Source organism: Streptopelia decaocto (genome assembly GCF_964273445.1).
Source record: "Streptopelia decaocto genome assembly, chromosome: 7".
In the NCBI taxonomy this organism is placed as follows: domain Eukaryota; kingdom Metazoa; phylum Chordata; class Aves; order Columbiformes; family Columbidae; genus Streptopelia; species Streptopelia decaocto.
Genome location: NC_138661.1, coordinates 59530733 through 59555244, shown reverse-complemented (window position 1 = coordinate 59555244; position 24512 = coordinate 59530733). Strand labels below are relative to the sequence as shown.

Sequence of the window (24512 nt, the reverse complement as noted above, 5' to 3'; positions counted from 1 at the left end):
TTCAAATGACATTTTTAGTGACTTATCCATATTTAAGTATTAAGAAAAAAAAACAATTAGGATGGGACTCCATGAGAAAACCCTTCTGACACATGAAAATTCCATACATGACACATAAGCAGGCTCAGCATCTTAAAACCTTACACTGAAAGTCACCTCATGTTTGTAACCATTTCTTGTAGCTTTATGCCGGTTTTATAGACGATGTTTAAATACCCCAATTCAAATCGGGGATATAAATGAAGTCAACAATTTTCCCAGTTTGGCTGAAGCAATAATGTTCATAAATACATACATATAGAATGGGCAAAAGTAAGTAAAAAAGCATAAAGAAAGTAGTCAAGAGAAACAAAACAGATTTAAGCATTTAAGTTAACTGAAAGAAAAAACAAAATAAAACAAAATACACAAACAAGTTGAACTGTTTCTAAAACATCAAAGGCTAATGAATAGCTTTACCATGCCGGTCAGCTTGTATTGCTATTTATTAGAAAAAGTATTACAAAGCTTTTGGCATGCCAGTTACATTCTACTCAGGATATCTAAGATGTGAAAAATAGGTGGCCATATTTTCTTAAAGATTACTTTTCCCTGGACATGAATAGTTGAAGCCTCGTGTAGCTATCTGAAGATTAAAAAAGCCACCTCAATCAACAATCAACTTAAGGCAAACAGAGCTACACAAGTGCAAAACTATAATCATACCTCTCAATTATGCAGCTATACAAAACCATCTAATTGCGGGCTGTTTATCTGTATGTATTTAATAAAGTTGGCATTAAACTCAACATTACTACTGCTCCTCTGAGCGCTGCTTCTCTCTGTACACTCCCCACACTCTGAACATTAGGTCATGGCAGCAAACAGAAAAATCAGATCTCTCATAGTTTGACGGAATGAAAAGAACAAAATGAAACAGCAATAATACTACAAGGGGAGAGAATTAACAATGGAAGATAATGAAAAAGCACAAAATGCTGCAAAATTGAGAGGTATGGCCATTATACTAGTTTCAACAATAAAAATGCAATATGACCTACTGATTAGAGCCTGTGTTTTTATTATTTAACCTTATTTTTCTGTTAAAGCTCATTAACAAAAAAAAAATCATGGCATACCAACTTCACCCCAGTGGAAAGGATTGGTGCCACCTGTTGTACAGTTATACACCATGACATTTCTTGGTCTGGGGGGAAAATACAAAAGAGCAAGTTAGAAGACAAACTTTTAAATATAACTTTTTAAAGAGACATACTCAAAGTTATCCTTTCCCTCAACACCACCATTTACGTAAGGAAAAAGCCTCAGTCCTATGTTAGATTTTTTTGCTTCCTGTATCATCTTTCAATATTTTTCTCCTTCTTTATCATATTTATTTTCTTTCAGAGAAGGTGTCACCTACATTACTGTAGATTGTATTGACTACAACAAGGCCCAGGAAGTAATTTTCATGCAAAGCTTGTACAACAGGTATCAGTAGGTGATGCCTTCCTCTTTGGCATAAGGAAGTTACACTTTGAGGGACTAACACTGTTAGAACCTTAGATTCTTTTGTCCCAGGGGAACAGCAGGACACTGATTAGAAGTTCAACAGAAGACTGATGTATTAAAACATAAAATATCATTTCAAAATGCTTAGTACTCTCTATTGTCACCCATTATACCTATTGACTCCAGAATACCAGGCTGCAGCCAGTGTCGTATTGACAACAACATCTACTGGAACAAGATCTGCTACTGCGCTGTTGGAAGCTCTCATTGTTCGAAGAATTCCTTTTCCTGCCTTGAAGAACAAAACAACAAGAACAAAAAATAAAAAACAAAAATAAAAGAGACAGAAGATCCACCAGTAAAACATATGAAGCTTTGCTGCCTTCCCAAAGAAGGAAAAATAAGTATATTCATTACTTACAGCAATGAAGAGACCGCTAGGTCCATTGAAGTTATCAATCCATCCCTATTATGAACAGGGGGGAGGGAAAGGATTTGGTTAGAGTACACTCAAGTTGGCAGTTTCAGGTGAAAATCTGAGAAGTTGCTACAAGTGTAAGGGGTTGCTATGACTCAGACAAGAGACTTACTTGTAGATTCACTGGCCCTTCAAAGAGATATTAGCTTATTTCTTAGTGAATAAAATGTAGAGTATTGTCTGTATAAACATGATTATGTTGAAAGTATTCCAAGTTTACAAGAATTTTTAGACTAGCTTCTAGCAACTCAGAGAGAACAGATAAGCAGTTTTGCTATCTATTATTAGTATTTTTCAAACAGAAGACATTCCAGCTCACCTTTAGTGCCAGTATTTAGATACTATTTATTTATTGGTTTGACATGTACATTGTACATACTCAAAATGGTATGCCAAGTCAATTATACGGATTTTAAGGGCTTGAAAGACATTCAGTCTTGAACCGAAGAAGGTATTGCAACACAAATCTCCCACAAAGCATATACGGTATATATCAATAAAGCATATAGTACATAACTTATGCCATCTCCTGCAAAGCTGACAGGTATGACTAAAAGAAGTGGAGCCAAAATATCTTTTATATCCTGCAGTCCCCAGTTTTCTTAGTCATCCTTTGCAGCTACTGACATAGCAAAGCATCTTGAAGAGAGAAACAGATGAAGATACACAAAATCGTGAAGTAAAAAGCTGACCACTTATTTTGTCTGTGAAATGGTATCTCCCATTGTGATTGAAGTGTATTGTTCTACGATTAGAAGTAATTTACCCCTAAACTTCCCCTCATAAGAATACTGGATTGGGCAGCTTTTGTATCAGAGTTGCTATCTAGAAGCAACCAAGCCCCACCTTTGTAGTCTACAAGATTTTTCCTCTACAGAAGTCACTAGATAAACAGGCTGTCGAGTATGAACTACAGTTTACAGGCAAAGTGAAAACTCAATGACTTACAGGAAAAGGCTCCTTCCAGCTAGCACCAACAATAGACGGCCTTATAATGGCTGTGTTTAATTTTGCACCTTCTTGTTGTACTAGGTATTCAGCTAAGGCTTTTGTATATGTGTAAGTATTAGGTCTGTCGCCTATCAGTTTAGGAGTAATATCATTCACTAGGCCATCATCCATCCACCTAAAGAAACAAAATAAGAGGCAAGTGTAAATGACTGCATGCTGCTTCACTGGGTGGAGGTACAGGGGGAAAGGGGCAAAGCAATATGTAAAAAGAGAACTAGATAAATCAAAAATACTGCAGAAAAACAATTAAAATCCAATCTCTTCAAAATACCACCGAAGACAAACCAACAACTAACAAAAAACCCATACCAAAACCACAGAAGCATTAGCATTCCCCTAGAAGCCGCATAAGCACAGAGAAACAAGAAATTCTGTGGAGGAATTTAGGCAATAATTAAAAACTCAGTTCTGTATTTCAAGTTTCTGCAACAACTCCAGTACCTAACACTAAACTAGCACACTTTTAATCTCAGCTTGATTTTCAGAAATTAGGACCAACTCCAACTGAAGTTAGCATGTCACACACTTCTTTCTACTTCAAACAGCTGAAAGTTTAAAACATTTCCATAAGCATTTGTATATCAAACAGTAAGTGTCTGCTGACAGCTTATACTGTGCTTATCTTTAAATAAGCAAAAACCCCTAACTCCCATATTTTGGTGAGTGGTATTTTAGGAGGCTACATGGTTTTAAACCAAAGGTCAATCCCAGAGGCCAGAAAAATCAAGCTCAATAGAGCCTATTACTCATTTTGATTGCACACTACTATTTAAATAATGTGGCGACTGCACACGTAAAACCCTTCTGAAAAAGGATCTTAAGGAAGAATGTTCTATTTGCTATCTACGGCAGCAGTATAGTTAGGCTGGTTTGTTTAAGGACATTACTACCAACTTACAGAAGACTGTTTACACTGACTTCATGATCATTGTTTCCAATTAAACCATAAAATCTAAACATTTGAGAGTAAATGCCAAGAACAAAGAAAAATACTCTTTCACCAGAACATGTGCTCAGTTCCAAAAGTGTTTCACAACTATTTCATATGGTGTACTGTAGAAAGGAAGTACATTTATGAATGTCATTAAATATACTTTTTTTTCCCTTTTCTTATTAAGGTTATGATGAACTTTTTTCTCCTTTAAAGAGGAAAAAAAGATAGACTGCAATGAAAACAATTTTCTCAGTAAAAGAGAGGAGGGTCGCATGTTCAATGTCCACTGAAAGAAGCAAACTGCTATTTTCCTTCCCCCCAAGTAATTCACTTATTACACACCAACCACAGAGCAAGTAGTGTACTCCTTTACAATAACCCTAATTGTGTCAACTACATTCTCAAACAGTGCAGACAGCGAGGGAGCCTTTGGGACACAAGCACTCTGCTCCTCAGTGAGCATTAAGTAATCTAGAAAGTGATGCCATTGCTCGTAGTGCAGCTGGGGCTCCTTGCATCGCCTCCACCTTTGTGGAGCAATCCCAAACCTTCAGAGCAAGCCAGGTCAGCATGTTTCTCCCCTTAATTTAGTTAAGCCTTGCAGTTTCATCTTGCTTCCCAATTCATTCAGCAGCTTGTATTTAAAACTGTAATAACCTCCAGTCACAGCACACAAGCACAAAGGTGTGCCTCTTGAACTACTTGGGTGTTCCGCACTTCTAAAAAGAACTTGGATTTTATTTTCCTCAGCCAGCCACCATCTTAGCCACATAAATGGAATTTCACCACCACTGTTATTCTTAGTCACCAATGCTCTGTTACAATCAAAGCTGACATGCATCAAACTGCCTTCATGATTTGAATTGAGGTAGGAAGAGGAGTAGAAAAGCACAGAAAGAGACACAAATCTGGTTTTGTGACTCAGTCAGCCGCTGGCAAGAGAGATCACTCTTGTATAAGATTACAAAAGCCTTCCCTCATTGCCATGAGTTCTAAAACATAGAGCTGCACAAGCCCAAACCAAGCCATTTAAGTTACACTTATCCTCCTTGTGAAAAGAAAATGTAGACAAAATTATGACTATTTCAGAATCTCTCATTTCAAAGTGTAAAGTCAACATTACAAAAAAAGGTTGGCTCAATGTGCATTGTAGGTATTCATTTGTTTTTAATGTTAGTGCTCTTCCATTTATAATACCAAGTTAAAGACAACACTTTACTTTTTAGTTATCTTCAGTTTCATAAATCTCTTACAAGGAACAATATTTTGTATGACAAGGAAGTGAGAGACTGATTTAAAATTAGATTATTATTTATTACATTACACTTATCCCATATTTGCCACCTGTTTCAGTTAGGGTTTAACTGAAACACATAAATAATACTAAATAAGACCTCAGGACAGCTAATATATAGAGAGAAATATAGAATGAGTAATTTTTTCCCCCAGTAATGCACAATTCAAGACTAAAAACCTACAGAGACATATTTTTAATGTTTTATCTTCTCTGAATAACTAACAGAACTGCTTCTACAGTAGTGTTTCTGAGCAGCTAAATAATATTATTGCATTCTCTTGGACTGATCTTGCTATGGCTTTTAAGCGGGTATAGTGGAGGCTGCTGTTAAAGGGGACTGTCCTGTTTTCATCCCTTTCCTTCACAACGCCTTGTGTGGCATACTTGTAACAGCACAGCTTTTTTGTTTGTAATAGCTCCTGATTCAGCTCATTATAAAGCTGAAAAACTGCCTCTCTCAGCATATAGGAGGCATCACAGATATGATCATCCCCCTCCTTCAGTACTACTCCACACCTAGCTCAGCTGAAAGTGCCTGGAAAACCTTAGTCCTCCCCTTTTACTGAGAAGCATCAGCCACACTGTCTGACTTACAAGACACCATAAGCCAATTTCTTCATCTTTCAGGTTCCTAATCATTTTTTAGTATTTCATTGCTAGCAAGCAAGTGGTGATAGATTACTTCATGAAACATAACACGTACTCGAGAGCATCTATCAGTTTCTTGGGATCAACAGGAGGTGGATAAACTATTTCTTCAATCTGTTTTCGATTGCAATATGCATAGGCAGTCGATACGTGCATGAATACTTCCAGATTCTTCATTCGCTGTGCCAAGAAGAGGAGCTGTTGTGTGGCAGTCACGTTCAACTGAACAGCATCTCTGTTGATTAAACAGAAACTTGATTAGCGGAAAGCAAGACAAAAACAAGCAAAATCAAATAACTACTCTGTTCACTCCTAGATGCCTCAGTGATGGGTATATAAAGTATTCCTAAAGACCTCACCTTCCCCCAGAAAACATCATGGACAGTGTCCTAACTTGCTGCTTAAACAATATGCTACAGTCTTAATCTAGAACATCTCACAATGTTCAGAATAATTTTCCAAAGTTTTATCCTGTTTTTATTATCATCTTCATGCTCCATTACTAGAGTGAGAAAGTCAGCCTATCTTTGATCTCTTCAAGCTAAATCCTAATCCTACATTTTCAATAAAACATGAAGGAAATAACACAATACCTAGCTGCCACATGAGATGTGTGTCAATTTTAATGGCATCTCTGAACTTCCTAGTCCAAGTTGAGTAAGGTCAACACCTCAGAAGGAAAGCTCAGAGGGCTAGTGAGGTGGGGACTGGCATTTTCTTGTAGGATAGCACAAGACTCATAGCAAAACAGTGTTACAGGAAGGAAAGGAGGGGAATTGAAAAAAAGGAAAACCACCAAGAACCACGATTTCATTCTCCAACTTCACTGCTTCTCATTAAAATAGAATCCTTAAGGACACTGAAAGAGAGTAGGTATAGCTCTACAGTTCCCACCCAAACTTAGCTTGCTGACCAACTACTATGATTATTTTATACAGTTCAGATATTATCTCCAGCCTATCAGACTTACTATGGGCACTAGTTTTCATCAGTTCAGTTTAAAGAATACAGCTTTATCAAAGTCTTCACAATAAAGTGTTCTATTAGCAAAAATAGAACCTTGGCGCTTCACAAATAAGCACTAAGTTTAAGAATGCTTTATCACACATTATTACTGAAGGGTTGGGGTGACAGAAGAGGGAAGGGCCACTATCCCAAAGCAATTATGATCAACAGAAAATGTTACTTCCCAATAAGTTACTTTTTTTTTTTTAAGATGAAAGTATTATTTCAGTCTTCACTGCTTATTTAAAGAAGTCAAAGGAAGCAGTTCATAATCAAAGCTGTACGCGCCATTTTAAGACACAGAAGTTCCACAACAAGCTCAAGTATTTTGCTTTCTTGACTTTATTCCTATCACTGGCCCCAAGTCAAGTATTTTGAACTCATCAGTTATTCCTGCTAAATATCTGATGAAGGCTGCTCTAGGTTGTCTTCAGATTTGTAGGGCTCCTCCAGCCACTCCAGCATCTCTGTTAGGAGAGAGTTGAGGCTGGAGCACCTAAGAAATGCTCACATTTTCTATTTCACTGAACAACATACTTAGTCCACCATGAATGTGGAAACTGCCAGAAGCTTTTTGTACCAAGACCCCATTCCACCAGTCTTCCAAATTGTTTTAAAGTCCCTCTGAGGTTTTGTCAGGTTGGCAGCTCAACATTTCAAGACCATGAAGCAGCAGCCACCTTATGGCATTTTAGCCCACAGTGTAGCATTCTCAGAGAGGTAGTTCCAAACTTCGTAACAACTCTAAAGAAAATCTGAGTTGAGAAGTGTTTTACGTCAATAGCTTTACTTCCCACCCCAGCCCTGTCCATAAAAATTGGAGTTACTCCTCAAAGTCATTCACCCAAATTGGTATATATGTTCAAGTGTTTCAACACTACATCAAATACTTGTTTTTGCCAGAGGCAAATATAATCTTCTCTTGCTTCTGGTACTTTCTCTAGTATTTTCTTAATATATTTTCTGTACAATGGGCAAGTTTTCAGCTTTTAGTTTTCACCTTTTTCCCCCGTGCATCTACTTCTCCCTACCGACTACCTCCAATGCAAACTTCTACTCTTCCTAATCAAGGACTTTCTGGAGACATTGAAAAAGCTGAGCAATGTCTAATCTCCTGTTTGTTCATCAGGTAGAGAGCAAGTGCTACAACATTCCCCACATAGAGTTTCACCAAAAAGTCATCCTCTGAAAATGTGCATTCCCCTTCTAACAAAGACGACTAAATGATTAACTTGTATTCCCTTCCACACAACAGAATCCCCCCCCCACACACACATTCTAACATTACTAGTTAGCACAGTACATATGGCTACAGCTTATTCGTATCCTTTCTACCATCCCAGAGATCAGCACAACACATGATGTTAGGAAGACTCAGAATAGCAAAATGTTCCTTAGCTTCTTTAACAGCTTCCCTTCAAAAAGATAGGGTTTTAGTTAAAAAACAAAAAAACACCACATGAAAAAAAGCAAAACAAACACAGAAAACCTGAGGGGCCTATAATAAAAGTACAAAAATAGTTATGTAGTTTCTAAGCACTAATAAAGGCTTTGTCTTTTTGCCTAAAGCTTTAAAAATGTACAAACTTTTCCATGTTGAATAGTGTAATTCTAACCTCTGGCAAAGTAGGTCTAAATAACGTTCTTCTGTCTTTCTAAGAAGAGCAAATGAAAACCCAGCAACTTAAGATAAGTCTGGGGAAAAGATCACTGCCTTAAGGAGCATCACCAAACTGACCAAGCACACAGAGTGCATGAAGCAGCCTGGCAGGCTGAATATTTGCAGGACTGTGCAGACACCTGATTTACCCTCTCCCTATGAGTACCATTGGTTTACCAGACCAGAGAATACAGAATTTTAGACTTACCTTAGCGTTTCATTGAATCTGACTGTAGCAGCACAATGAAATATAATATTAACGCATTCTATAAGTTTTTCCTTGATTGGTTGACTAAGGTCCAGTTCAGGCTGCGTAAGTTCACTCGTAATTACTATTATTTTTTCCTTGAAGTCTGGCTGCTCATCTCTCAACCTGTCAAAGAGCTGTCAAAAAAAAACAGACTAAAAATTGAAACTAATAGTCATTGAAGATCATAGATACATGTTTCATTTAAGTGACAAAAAAACCCTGCATGTTCTTCCTATGCAGAATTACACCTCCTTACTTCAAGATCATCAGTAAGTTAAAAATGTGTGCTAGGAATATTACAATATGTTACCAACTTCCCATAAATACATTCAGCAATTAAGTTGTGCACACTTTATCCCATATGGTGAAAGCAGTATTGCATAAGTTGTACAGAAGGTAAGACTTCAATTTGCATTTTGTTTTTATACATATATTCATCCCTATCCTTCAAAACAGATCTCTACCAATATCAGAAGAATGAATAGACTATCAGACACCAGGACTCAAAGAAATTTTAAGTAGCAGTCTAAATACTGTAATTTCTTTCAGCAGAAGGAAAGGGAAAAGTCTGCCCACTTTCCAAGCTTGATAATAACTATTCAAATTCTTGTAGACTTGCATGAGTCATGCTGGTTTTTAGGCTCAGAAAGCTTTCTGAAAGCTTTGAAAATTTCCAGTGATTCAAGAAATGCTACCCTGGAATTACACCAGTTTTGGGGAACTTCCAGATTAAAAAAAAAAAAAACATTGTATTTCTGAGTAGTTAAAAGAAAAGGCAGGGTTAAAGCCTGTGTACCATGTTAGAACATCTGATCAAGTCTTATCAAACTGGTGTTTGACTATTCCCACTGAAAACACCTCACCTGTATTATATTCCATCAGATACTGTTCTTATAATTAACTGGGTGCTAACGATGTGGCTTAATTCACATAGATAAAAATTCTTGCCTCATCTTATTTTCACTCATTAGTATGCAAGTTTTCCTGAGCAAAATAGTACTGTGGGAATAAAACACACTTGAAAGCTTCACAAGAGCACACCCCTATTCTTAATTGCACAGGGCCAATATCTTAGCAACTGCTTTGACACAAGTTGATTAAAATGTATTAAAAATCACAGCAGTACTTCTTTCCCCTCCTCCAAGCATGCAGCTATCCTGAATGCAAATAGTTAAAGGACATTTCTTTACAGAATGAAGTCAATTCATTTTCAGCTATAAATTACATCACCTAACTGTGCAGTTTCATGTCTCTTAAGGCAACATAAGTTTGTACAAGTTTGTGCTGCTCCCAAACAGACGGGTCCCTCTTCTAACTTCATTTCTGTGTTGCTTCTCCTGCACTGGCAAGTAGCAAGTAGTGCCATGGCTGTGTGACTATATGAGCTTTCTGGTCCAACTGAAGAAAGGGGGTTTTTGTAGATACCTTTTCAGCTTACTGTGTGGCCACCCAAAGCAGGATCAGTAATATAACACTATAGTAAGAATATGGGACATTTCCAGTGATAGAGGACTTGAGTTGATTTCTCAGACGTGAATCTTCATCTTAAAGGACAAGGCTGCCAAGACAGCTTTTAAACCTCTGCAATTCATAGTTTACACAGTACAGCAAACAGTGCTCACCTAAGGACAGGAAGCCTTTTGTCATTTTGAAAATAACCCTGCTATGTTTTTAGTTGGAAAGATAGTACCTGCCTCCAGGGAACTGAAGCAACCACCTTTCAACCATATTAATGCGTGGCATGCATTACAATTGAAAAGCAGTCTCATGGATAACCAGTTAAACAAAGAACCAGTTTGGTACTTTTTGTTTGTACACTGTATCTGTTCTGCCCCTTTTCACATCTATAGTTATGCATTATTCCTACATACCTCATACTAGCACAAAGAGGAACAAGAACAAACACCTAGAACACGTACAATATGTATGGCAAATTAACAGAGAAATTAAATATCTGAAGTCCAAAGGAAGTAGAAGCCTCAATATTTTCTGCACATCCACCCATTTATATTTTAAATTCTTCAAGAAACTGCATGTCCAAGCATCTGTAGAACACTTACTGAGCACATCCAAATTGTGAAAATTTACTGGCAGGGCCTTTACAACTGGACAATTTAAGACAACGTATTCTATTAAAAATGTTCATAGCCTTTCAGAGGAATCTTGATTACCTTAATGCCAGTTAAACAATACACTTTGAATCTAATGTCTCATTGTCTGATGAAGACAGAACAAATATCTGGCCCTATCTACATCTCTGCATAGATGTGCAATACCATCCCTTCATGCTCTCACTCTAGCAACTTACATGCAGGATCACCTCAAGCAGTAGTCCTGCTTACCAGGACTTCTGTTGTGAACCTGTTCCACCAAAAAAAGCACTCACCAAGACTCCTAAGAAACATCAGGTTATACCAACTCCTGCAGAGATAACCGACTACAAGCAGAAGATTTGGACTCTGATTCAAAAGCCTTTTAAAACACAAGAGTTTCCCAAAAGCTACACTGAGGCCTAAGTCCTACTGAAGTTTAAGTCAGCCCACACTACTGCTTCTCTCCTCCCTGCCCAAATATTCCCCACTTTTCTTCGGGTAACAGTGTATACAAAACCAGGATTCAGAAACTTTTCCTTTCTCATCTCAGAGCTTGGTCTGGAGATCTTTTCCTTGTTTCAACTGAGGGAGAATTTGCAACTCAATTTTAAGACAGAATCCCACTGTAACTCATTCTGCTGCATTCTATGACATTGCACAGGACTATAAGCAAATGCTTTTGAGCAATGAGCTACATACAGGTTTCAACATGGTTACAGAAAACCATTTACTAGGAACACAGACATCCTCTTGTCTGCTGTAACCTTAATTGGTCAGTTGTAAAAATTCATTGCATTACTTTAAACAACTTACCCCTCCTAGCCTAAGTGCATTCATACTTTCTTACTGATTCCCATTACGCACCTTGTAAGCACGCACTTTGTAGAGACTACATTGCATCTTCAACGTATTGCCCAAGCCTGAAAAAATAAACTGCCTACTCCCACGTCCCATAAGAGAAAGACCCGCACAGAAATAAATAAACTCTGCTCTAGCAGTGTTCATGCAAGGAATCTCTTTCTGTTCATCCTTCTCATAATAAATGGGATACTCTGTGTTAGGAAAATGAGCAACACTGCTGGATGGTTCTGTATGCAATAAGACCGTTCAGACTAGCTCACCAGAATATTAAGGTAATGAGTCTTTTCAGGAAGAAAGCAGAGAAGCTTGCATAGAACATTTAAGATAACCACTATTCTAATTCCACGGCACAGAATTTCAGTACCTTTCCTTTGTTGACACAGGTTTATACTCATCTGTATCATTAACAGAAATCCATAATGGAATCTATTAAGACAAACATTTCTGTTCTGTTTACAAACCTAAGCTATTTAAACAACCTGTCAGATCACATATTCTCACTGGTAGATCCAATAGCACATTTAAGAAAAAGGAAGTACTAAGCTTCATCTTACAGAAAAGAAAAGGTGGCACAAGGAGAGAAAGTGACTTGTTTGAGATTTAAAGGGACTCAATCCCATCTTACAACTTCCAGTCCACACCACCTCCTGCACTTGATTATACATTCTCTTAACAAGTTTTAACTTGGGTGTTTTAGTCCTCAATTCTGCAATACAGCTGAACATTCTTCCTGAATTAACTACAGGATAATCTTCCACTACTGGCTTTGCTACAGACTCACAGCTTGAAAACCAATCATAAAAGCACTGCCAGATCATGGATTTCATATTTCTGTTAGAATGAAAAACACTTCACAGCAATATTTTGCATTAGACAAACCAAAGCTGTTCTCAAATGAAATGGGAACATTATAAAGAAGAACAAAAATGTATTTTGTAAACATGACACATACCTTACAGCTGGTAATTTCTCGTATTCGTTCTTCAGGTGTCTGTCCTGCTTTGCGTCTTACCAATGCATACACTGCTTTCACTTTAGGACAAGATCTGAGCAGTTTTTCCAGAAGCACTTTCCCCATGAAGCCTGTAGCTCCTGTCAGGAGGATGTTCTTTCCTTCATAGTATTCAGGGATGGAAACCATTATGACCTTAACAAAAGTTAAACACAAGAGTATATTAAAGAACTTCTAGGAGTTCAGATTTGCAGAAGATATAAATAAACAGTACAGATGCAAACATACAACCTCACACCTGAAATAAATGCTTATCAGCCTTTTTTCCCCCCCTCCAGTACTTAAAGATTCATTTTTTCCACCACATTCCAAGAGACCCACAGCGTCACTATAGTCATTTAATATCTTCTTGAAAACTGCCCCTGTTAACAGCGTCTTGAGGAATTAGACACCCACTCAGTCTAGGAAAACGGTTCAACTTTAGTCTATTTTTATCTCTATGTGCATGGTCCTTTACCACTTCAAGTGGCTGTTCCCTGTATATTAAAGGTCATATCATTAAAATATAATCACAAGTAGATACTTCAAATACGTTGACAGAAGACAGGGAGCCGGGCATCTGCCAATCGCTGGCCCTGGTATTTTGCCTGTGTCAGCAAAGTCCTCTGTCAGTTTTAGGTTGAGCCTTCCTACACACATTGCTAGGCCAGGGAGAAGGTATAGTTAGCTTCTTGATATGAGACCTGCTGGTTTTACATCAATTATAAAATACACTGTTTGACAGGTGATACAGCTTTCTAACCTTTTCATAATTAAGTTTTTTTTCCCCCAAAAAAAAGTTACTAGAATTCTCACACAAACTACAGATTTGAGTTAACCACAAATATGCCTCCTAATGAAACGAAAGGCAAGAGATGATTACTCAAACCTAGCACAAAGCTCAAAAGTGTTGTATGTTTTGTTTTGGTTAGGAAGTTAACGATGAGAATTTTATTACTTTCCCATCTCTTTATCAACTACGTGGATATTATGTCCAATTCTGATACTGGAAACTCTGACACCCATAGGGCTATTTTTTTTTTTTTTGCATTAACGTAGTCTTCAGACCACAACCTTTGTGACCTTTAGGACTCAACCTACGCCTCAGGCACACATTCTGTTAAGTCTGATATACCGACATCTTTACTGTAACCCTTAAACGGCTTATTTTTATTGTAGAAGACTGTAACATATGGATGCACATCCACCATGTTGTACCTATGTTTCTAGGACGACTTAAAATAACAAGCCGATGTAGTAAAACTCTAGTTGTAGTCTCCTACAGCAGACCCACACAGAAACCATTACAACCAAAACACTACCAAATGGGACAGATTCCATAAAACCATGGTACTAAAAACCCAAGAAATCCCAAGAAAAATGAGTCTCCTTAAACACCAATGGAAAGCGCTCCTTAAGCAAGTAAGAATTACAACATCAAATACCAACAGAGATGAGAGCCTTTTGTCACCTACCACCCAAGAGTAAAGGAATGCAACTCCCAAATATGCTTAGTTCTTTCGAAACAGCAGGCTACCGCAAGCAGGAACTTATCAGGGAATCCACGAGATGTTGTAGATTCAGAGTGAACAACTACAGTCTTAATTTGCACCTTTTGCCTGGAAAGTAAGTAACTGTTTTTGGAAAACTTGTCAACATCTCAGGTACCTGTCACATTAAAGCAACAGTGCTCTAATTTTCTTGTGTTCGTATCACAATAAAGCCTCTGAACAAACTCTGCATGGTTACTTGCTAGAAATGAGTTATCACCTGCACAAGCCCCAGTTTCAGCAATCTGGGTACAAAGTCTTATGTTTCATTGTCCAACACTCAAAAATCTTAATTTTACTCCCTTATTTGCCCAGGTTAGCTCCTGCATTTATCAGTGAAGCATGTAAAAAACCTGATGGGATACAGGAGCAAGTTTAGAACAGAACAAACACTACTATTTCCTTTGGCCACAGTACATCATCCAAAATTGTTTCTTTGAAGGTTGGTGAGACGGAAAGAGACAGAGGGGAAAGAGCTATTTACATTAAACCATGTTTGCCACATACTTAAGAAATTTTAATGCAAATTTCAAAGCACGCTTCCCGCAATAAGGCATGGGCAGCAAGATACAGCATGCTTATGAGTAATTTTTTCCTGCTCAATGTAAGATACTGTCTTCTCTCTGCTATTCAAGTATGTCCTCCCCATAACTTTCATTTTCCTGGTCTTTGAATACACCATTCAACTCCATTTCCTCCTAAAAATCCGCATGCTTGCTCCCACGTATAGGATAAGACATCTGCTCCCTCAAAGAGGGAAGACAGAACTCATGCAACCATTACCATACCCATTTTGTCACTAAGATTCAGTTTTGTTATGTTGCTCCATAATCACCTTACTAATTTACCTGCCTAGCCATAATTCATATCTTTCACCCCTTAAGACTCCATGGCAGTACTTTAATACCATCAGTTCAATTCGCCCTTCCTCAACAGAAGGCTTAATACTATTTCTGACATAAAGCCTTATCTTCACTCTGCAAACCTGTTCACATGGGCAGAGACAGTTTTCGGTTACATTAACACAGGAACCTCGCTACAACAGTCAGTAAATGGGCTACAGTCCAACATCTCTTTCTAAAAGCTAAAACAAGGAAGAAAGTTATGCTGCCAGTGGAAGTATCAGTGTTGCTATGGTCCAGCTAACTGAAAAAATTTGACAACATTTAGGATCATACAACGGAAACTAGAATAGAACAGAAAGTTTCATGCCTCAGTTATTTCTGACCATACCCAAAGGAGTATGAGGCTGATAGTAGATAAAGTTATTTTTCTTCTGAAACCCTTAAAGAATACTACACCTACAAAACGCCCAGGTCCAAAACTCTGATTAAGTATAATGATGACACGGGTTCACGTAGAAGAACCCCACAAACATACACAAACACATTCACACTTTTTTTTTTTTTTCAAGGACTGACAGAATTGTTTCCCTTGCAAAACTCTCAATACATTTCCTCTACTGTGCTCTTTGACACCTGGCCTTTGGTAGACTTTATTCACAGCAATTTTCCACATCAAGTTTGTTAACTACTTCCATTCCTCTAGAAGATTCCATCTAGAACACAAAATTTGTGACCTTTTCAGAAGTACAACTGCTGCCAAAGTTACAGCAATAAACACTGGAGTTGTGAGGGAACTGCCTAGAAGCACCAAATCTGAGCTAAGGTTAAAAACCATGCACGGAATCTAGGTGTGAACAAAGAAAACCTGAAATAAGCAGCCCTTGTTTGGCCCTACTAGAAAGAAAGGTTCTCAACCGCAGGGAAGGGAAAGAATGTTCCTCTTCTCCATCTGCCTTTCCCTGCCTCCTCCGAGAATGCACCTCCATGTGCCAGGTAGCATAGCACTGCCGTAACTCCTCAGCTCCAGCTCAGAGGGGACGTAGCTCACAGGCAGAATTTATTTCCTGTGTTACCTTTTAAGGTTCTTTATGGCAGCAAATTACTGAAGAACTACAACATTGTGGGGTTAAAAACAAGCAAACAAACAAAATCCAAACCAAAAAACCAAAACCAAACAGTTAAGAAATAGATGTAGTTCTCAGTGAAAATTTAGTTTGACCTCCAACACATAGCAGGCTAGAGGAGGTCCAGAAAAATGTACCTACCTCGCACAACACAGCAACATCAAATTTTGCATTTTAAGGTTGACATTTAAGCATCAGTAATCGTTTTATGCAGCTTTAGAGTGCAACTTGTTGCATGTTTGCAACAGCTGAATTGTAGCTATTAACTAGCAATACATATTTTTTTTTTACCCATTATCCAATGACTTCTTAGCAGCGACCTCTTCAAGCACAGAGATCGGTAACTCCTGTCAAACACAAAACTGTCCAATGCACTTTGGAGTATCTGAATTCCTGTATCATAGCCACTTTTTTTTAACTAGTAAGTAATAATACTAATAAAAAAGAAAAAAAGAAATCCAAAAGTTGAAAGGATTAGTAGTAAAAGTTCTGTAAAGGATTCTTGCTCTAGAACAGGGATGATCAAAATTACCAGAAGACTCGTAGGGATAAACAGCCCTTAGTAGAAGAAGCTTCTGTTAAACTGCTACAGAGAAACTGATGCTAGGATGCTTCTGAATTCCCAGGTTCAGGGCTAAGCCAACAGTGACACTTTGAAAACACTGCTTATTTGAAGGGTACTGTCCTTTGATATATCAAAAGCTCCTATGCACTTCAGAAAAACAAAAAAAACACACTCTAGGATCCTAGCCAACATTCCCCGTCTTGTAAAAAATTCTAGTGTCCAAGGCTGAGCAAGTGCTATTAAGGAGTAAACAACAGCAGCTCTGTTTGCCTTCAGAGCTACTGCAGCAATATTTAACTCGCTGCTTCAAACAGAGGTCTCCATGACTCTCCAAACAAGGACAATCCTGTTCTGCACAGCAAAAAAGATCAATTCGCAGATTTGTCCAAACACAAATCAAGATGCTTAAAGATTTGCTTTCCAAGCACCAGGAAGGCCTGGTGCAGTTCCACTGAACGCTTAAAAGGTAAATCCAGCAACTAGAACGAGTGTGCATGGATGTCCTTGTTAGAGATTAAATGGACTGTTTTCTAGTTATTTCTGTTATCACAGACAAACATTAGGTCAACAACATGCTCCCTCCAGATTCAATCACATTTAGATTATCACTCACAGGAACACACGCATTTCCCCACCTCTCAAGCATCAGCAACAAGCCACAAAGTTCTGCAAAAAATACAGCCTGACAAACTCACTTCCCTCTTTCCCCCTAACAGCTTGAAACTAGTATTAGCAGCAGTACAACAGAAAAAGGTCTAAAAGGTGGGAGAAACATTTTATTTACACGTATTCATGATATGAAGTCCATCTAGACATCAAATCTGAAAGTACCATACACACATGCACCTACAACAGACAAAAATAATTACAGAAGTCCCTCATAAAGAGCTTCAATTGCCACATTGCAAAGACAATATAGCAAGTGGGAAAACAATCTAGAACTGGAGAGATTCAGGCAAAAGTAGTAATATTTAACTCATCTAAACAAGGTTACTGCTAGAAAGACAAGCCTGGGTCATATGGGTCATATCATGATATCATGGCTCATTTCATTTGGTGCCTTGTTTCCACAAAAGTAAATCAATGAATGCTATCAGCAGAATGTCCACATTTTCACAAGCACAAGGGTCAATGATCTGACCTGTTTGGACAATACTTATCCAGCATATCACCAAAGGACGCCAGTTTGTTTGCCTTTACAATCCAAGGTTATATCCATTGAGAAACCTTATCTGTGAAAGATACTGTTTTAGAAGATGAGTAGAGCCTGAAGTGATGTAACTGAGTATTTCCTGTTGTAAGCTGCTATTGGTGTAAGTCAACCTTAAAGCACCTATTCCAAACTTCACAACCACGTGGAAGATCTGGGGCTCTTCCCACAGCTAGCAGAAAAGACAAGCTTATCCACATTTTGGACTTCATCAACATTCTTATCTATTCTTTGCAAGGTCATTTTCTTTACTGGCTATAACCCACAGTCCCCTGAAGGATAAACCTGCCAAGAAAATTTAACACATCTCCTGGAGCTGGAAATCACATCACCATGTTTGGAAGCTAATTAGAACAACTACGCTTTGAAGAATTATCTAAATTGTTCCCCTAATTTAATATTAGCAAGACGGTCTTTGCCTCACACCTGGTAGTGTGTCAGACAGTAAGTGCCTCACTACACACTTTCCAAACAAGTACTTGGAGGGGATTCAAGGTAATAGTAACTTCTCCCACATACAGCAAGCATTATTTCATTGATGATCTCTACAAACAAGTGAAACACAACAAAACTAAATCAATCTGAACAATTATACCTAAAACATCACAATTGCAGTACAAATGCTACCAGGAAAACCAAAGCTGTATGTGAAATATGAAACCTGTGGCTGACACTCAGTATATTAGAGAATGTCTGAAGAAACAGACACTTCAAACTAGTTATATTCTTCAATCTCAAATACGTTAAGAGAGATTTGAACATACTACCTATGAGAAGATTTGTCTACTTCAAATCATTTCTCTATTGAAATACAACACCAGTTAGAGTAACTAATAGTTAGGTCAAAGTTTACATAACTAAGTGTATAGTCTTATATCCACAAATAAAGTAGACACGCTTTAAAAACCAATTCTTCTCCTTTACTATCCCTCTAGAATAACGTTATAAGTTGATGTTTTACTGTTTGAGCTTAGTCTTTAAGTGTACCTTGTATAAAAAAAAAAAACAACTTGGTATAATTAGTATAATTAACCTCATTTCTCCAAGTTCCACAGAAGGCACAGATGAGACCAGAAATTAAGCTATTACAGTAAAGCACCTACCACATAAGAACACTTACTATACTCCATCTCCAGTTCACGTGGAAACATGTTTAACTCTTATATCCAGAGAGCTTTCAAACAAGTTTTAGGATAAGAGACTGATGATTCCCTGAACAGAATCATAGTTCCAGGTCATTTTATCCAAGTTAATCAGAAATCTCAGTTGTGTGTTTGGTTACAAGATAAAGCCTCATTGTTTACCAAGGTAGTTGCATAAATCATGGCTTTTACTTTGCATAAATCACAACTCGAGTTAGCCTTGACAGTAGAAAACAAAACTTTTCTGAAGACCCTACAACAAAAAGAACAGAGTAACACGCAGAGCTAACTACTATAGAAAATGCTGAAGCTGCAAGATCATTGAATTCTTATTCACTGCACTAAGAAAATAAGCCAAAAGCATCAGTTTAGCCTTCATATCAGTCTGTTGATATCTAGTCCATGTTATCACTGGGAAAAGCCTCAGCAGCAGCAGCAGGATTATTGCTCCACTTGTTACTGTGAAACTATAATTTTGCTGGGAGGGGCTGTGGGGGGTGTTAACGGTTCACTGTAACCAATAACTTAATTCTTTAAAGTTTAGGTGAGCCATTTCAAAATTCTTCATGCAAAGCCATAGCCAAATGATAGAACATCTTAAAAGGGTGCAAAATTCAATGGCTTACCAATAAAGATACTTTGTCCCCCATTATGATCCTGCAGAAATTCCCAATAATTCTTTTGAAACCTAAAAATAACTCCTTTATCTGACAACTGCTCTATTAAAGTTGTATTTGAAGCCTAATCAGCTTCTTAAAAAAAACCCAAAACACACCACACAAGTTTACCTTTCCTTTTTCCCAATACACATAGAACAAAGCTCCATCAAAAAATTAAAAGCCCATTTTCGCTACTTGTATTTTAAAACAGCTTAAATGCATAGTTAAAGCGAGTTCTACTAACAGATTGCCAACCTGTCCTACAAACAGAATAAATAAAAATGAATGTCAATTAAACAGGATGCATGATGCCCCTTTCCTTCTCAGAAGAACAGAGGTATTTATTTCACTCCAATACTGAACATATGCATGCTAAGGGCTCCAATGGATCTACCAATTACGTCTATTGCACAAGAAGCCTTACAAATTTAAAAACAACAAGCTGAACAATGGTACAGAAAGGTTGGTATGATGTAGTAAACACATAGTTATCAACACCAAACGGCAGTTTAGCAAGATCTACTACATGTAGTTTTTCCAACCACACCCAAAGGAAGGAAGTAATAGTGTACATCAATAGAGTCACGCATTCTTCAAGAAAGTTTGGAAAAAAGATTAACAAATGCAAAGAAGAACCGTTTTATAAGAAGGGCCTCACTAGAAAACCTGGGTTCAAGCCACTCTGAAGAAAAAGCAAATAGGAATACCTACTCTATTCAGAGAGACAGTATTTTTTAGGACTGTTTGCAGCTCACAGACTTTAAAAAAGCTGAGGCTAAATAAAGCTTAGCTGGAGCACTGCATTACTGCAAGGCTCAGAATTAGCAACGGGGAGAAACACTATGGAAGTAGGTGAAGGTACAAATCGTGCCCAGCCATTAAAGCAGTACATAAGGTAAGTCCGTCATCTACAGTCAGAGTACCAAACTAAACAAGTGCCAGTTCTGATTATATTGGTTCCTTTTCAGAGGTGGTTAGTTGCTTTGCTCTTGTTACTCAGCAGCTCTCTTCCTGCAGACAAGTAACAGGCACATTGTACAGAAGAGAGACCCACCCCAGTCACAGAATATTTTGTGTTAAAAAAATAAAACAAACCAAACAACACACACACAATTTCCAGCTGGAAAAACTAACCTGAAGTCACTGCAGTCATACTGCCACATCTTCAGCAACATCTGGTATGTTTTCTAGCACTGGCTTAAACTTTCAAAATTGCTGTATTTCAGTTTACTCTACATCCCTTCTAAGCACTAGAAGCTCACAGTTCCTCACAAACACTGTGCTTCTGTAAGAGCTATAACTCAGGAGCCTGACAAAGGACCCTTTGCTTTATAGTGGTCTGGACGAGCTTCAGTTTTGGCCTCTCAGGAACCAAGAGGTTCTACGGATGGCCTGATTCTCCATTTGCAGAAGAAATGTTAGTACAGGTATTTCAAGACATCCCATACTCCAGCTTGCAAAGATGACTCTCTTAAGCAGATTCAGGGCAATACTGTCAGGAGTTTCACTATAAAACTGACACTTAGTGATGCTCTCTGCTCACATCCAGGTAGTAGATATCCTGTACAAGTTTTCAAAGTCTTAAGAATATCAAATAACAAATAAGGAGAAATCCTTTGTTCTTGTAAAAGTTACAATTTTACTTCAATGCGAAATTTTTACTGACAAGTATCAGCTGCTTAGGATGATTAAGATGTCAATAGGTTAAGTTTTTTTGTAAATATAGGAAATAAAAATATTTACATGTAAAACATAACTCTACATTAGACAGTCACACTTAATGGAAAACAACTTCCCCAATGTGCTTTTACTGTTAAAATTATTGTCTCTAGTAAAGCTTCATTAGACCTGCACTCCAGCATAAGGTAAATTAATAACAATTACGTACATGCAGTAGAAAGTCACAGATCTAGATTTGCATATTACTTTATAGTTCTGCACCAGCTAAGAGCAAAAAAAAAATGCGAAGTCAGTCTTTCATATCCAGTTGTGGGAGGTTTTGAGTGTGGAAAGTGCTGATTAGAAAATAATCTGTATTTGAGGGGATGGTACAAAAACAGGGTAGAAAAGCTGAAGAAATACCTAATACATAATCTCCAAATTGCCAAAATAATGGTACCTCAGTTATGAAGCACAGACACAATACACAAATTGGGGAAGTTGCAGCTCAGGAAATTCTAGCCTGCTACAGTACAGATGGATGTCACAGATAGTAAAACTCCTCCATGCTCCACTTCTGGTTTAATTATTATTGAAACAGTTATTAAAATACCAAAAATTTTCAACTGCTAAAGTTGTGAATTAGGTTAAATGAAATTAAGGGTTTCTATTTCCATGGGACTCAAGCTGGTTTCAATTACAAATTTGCTACCAATCAGTATCTCTCTGCAATTAGCCACATTTTAAACTTCACTCGAAATTCATTTTGCAGAGCCAGGCGGCACCCCCATAGGACTCCAAGCCGCCACCGAGAGCCAGGGGCTGCTGCACACACCAAGCGCTACCACAGCTCTCCAGCTGCTGCTTTCTGATGCAGGACCCACGGAACTGGGACTCACTTGTGCCCTTTATTCTTTGCGCTGGCCGCAACCACCCGGGCTGTGCGAAAGGGGAACTGCTGTGGCAGAAGGGCCGGGGGAAGCCGGAGGAAACCGCCGACACGCCGCTGCTCGGAACAGGCCCCCGGGCGGAGATGGGTGGGACCCGCGGGCCCGGCGGCAGGTGGAGCGGGGCTGCCGCGGGCTCTGGGGCTCTCGGCCTCGCCCACGCCGAGACCGCCGCCCGGAGAAGCGTTTGGGGTCCTCGCTTTTCTCTAAGCATCGATCCCAGCGACGGGGCTCCTCCGCCTGGAGCGCGCCTCAGGCCTGCCCGCCACCGCGACGCCCCTCGGAGCTGCCCGTCCCCAGATGCCTCCCCTCGCCCCCCCTCGCTCCCCGGCAGCCTCCCGGAAACGCGCTACGGCGGCCGGCTCCCTGCGCGCCCCCTCGCACACCGCGGGGGAGGATGGAGCGGCTCGGCCTGCGGCCCCAACCGCGCCGGCCCACCCCGAGCTCCCGCCGCAGCCCGGGCGGCCGCTACCTGCTCCGGGCGGCGTCCCCCGCCGCGCCTCAGTACCCCTCTGCCGGCACCGGCCCGCTCCGCTCGGAGAGGCTCGGACAGCGGTCCTAAAAGAGCCGCTCCCGTTGGCCGCTGCGCACACGCTGCCCGCCCGCCGATTGGCTCCTCGCTCCGCCGCTCGGAGGGACGAGGACGACGGGGGTTGGCGGCTGCCAGGAGCCCCACCCTGCGCCGCGGCGGGCGGGAGGGGCTCGCAGAACCACACAGGATCAGAATGTCAGCGAGTGGAAGGGACCGCGAAAGATCATCCAGTGCAATCCCCCTGCCGGAGCAGGAACACCCAGATGAGGTTACACAGGAAGGCGTCCAGGCGGGTTTGAATGTCTGCAGAGGAGACTCCACAACCCCCCTGGGCAGCCTGTTCCAGTGTCTGTCACCCTCACTGAGAAGAAGTTTCTTCTCAAATTTAAGTGGAACCTTCTGTGTTCCAGTGTGTATCCGTTGCCCCTTGTCCTATCATTGGTTGTCACCGAGAAGAGCCTGGCTCCATCCTCATGACACTCACCCTTTACATATTTATAGCCGAGGGGATGGTGGCGGGAACACCTGTGGTTATGCGCAGCCACCTCAAGGCAGCCTGAGCGTGTTCCCTGCGCCCCCCGCCAACCACCGCGTCCGCTGTGGCGGCTGCCCTGGCACGGTAGAGCGGCCTTGCTGCTGTGGGGGCGGTGGGGTCAGCGGCAAATGGCCTCGTGGTGGCTTCCAGCCTGTGGAACTGTGGCCCTGCTGTGCCCAGGCCTGCGCGTGTGGCAGCGCGGTGGCTGCTCGCTGTGCCCCGCGGGAGAAGCGCACCCTGCCTGCCTGGGGCTCTGCCAGCGCTTCATCCACCGTGAGCGAAACATGGGCTCGTGACACTCGTGCACACGTGTGTTTGTGGCTGAGACAGCTGAGACACCCAGCGACTCATCGCTTGTTACAGTGACGCGTGTGACTGCTAAAGCTCCTGCAAAAGCTGGTAGCCCATGGCTTGGACAAGTGTACTCTACGCTGGGTTAAGAACTGGCTGGAGGGCCGGGCCCAGAGAGAGCTGGTGAATGGGGCTGCATCCAGCTGGCGGCCAGTCACTAGTGGTGTTCCCCAGGGGTCAGTGTTGGGTCCAGTCCTATTTAACATCTTTATTGACGATTTAGATGAAGGGATTGAGACCATCATCAGCAAATTTGCTGATGACACCAAGTTGGGAGGGAGTGTCGACCTGCTGGAAGGCAGGAGGGCTCTGCAGAGGGATCTGGACAGACTGGAAAAATGGGCTGATTCCATTGGGATGAAGTTCAATAAGGCCAAGTGCCGGGTGCTGCACTTTGGTCACAACAACCCCCTGCAGCGCTACAGGCTGGGCGCAGAGTGGCTGGAGAGCAGTCAGACAGAAAGGGACCTGGGGGTACTAATTGACAGGAAGCTCAACATGAGCCATCAGTGTGCTCAGGTGGCCAAGAAGGCCAATGGTATCCTGTCCTGTATCAAAAATAGCGTGGTCAGCAAGACAAGGGAAGTGATCCTTCCCCTGTACTCTGCATTGGTGAGGCCACACCTGGAGTATTGTGTTCAGTTCTGGGCCCCTCAGTTTAGGAAAGACATAGA

At 40.1% G+C, this 24512-nt stretch overlaps 1 protein-coding gene across 1 annotated transcript in view; it reads right to left on the bottom strand.

The window, feature by feature from the left end:
• The window catches only part of FAR1 (fatty acyl-CoA reductase 1), a 35721-nt gene extending 12693 nt beyond the window's left edge, over window positions 1-23028 (bottom strand). The window contains exons 1-8 of the mRNA XM_082059589.1: window positions 22893-23028; window positions 12681-12875; window positions 8733-8908; window positions 5915-6094; window positions 2918-3095; window positions 1913-1957; window positions 1665-1783; window positions 1119-1186 (exon numbers count right to left, since the gene is read on the bottom strand). Of these exons, the coding sequence (XP_081915715.1) occupies window positions 1119-1186; window positions 1665-1783; window positions 1913-1957; window positions 2918-3095; window positions 5915-6094; window positions 8733-8908; window positions 12681-12869 (955 nt within the window). The 5' untranslated portion in view covers window positions 12870-12875; window positions 22893-23028. The remainder of the gene's footprint in view (window positions 1-1118; window positions 1187-1664; window positions 1784-1912; window positions 1958-2917; window positions 3096-5914; window positions 6095-8732; window positions 8909-12680; window positions 12876-22892) is intronic.
• Between the last annotated feature and the right edge of the window lie 1484 nt (window positions 23029-24512).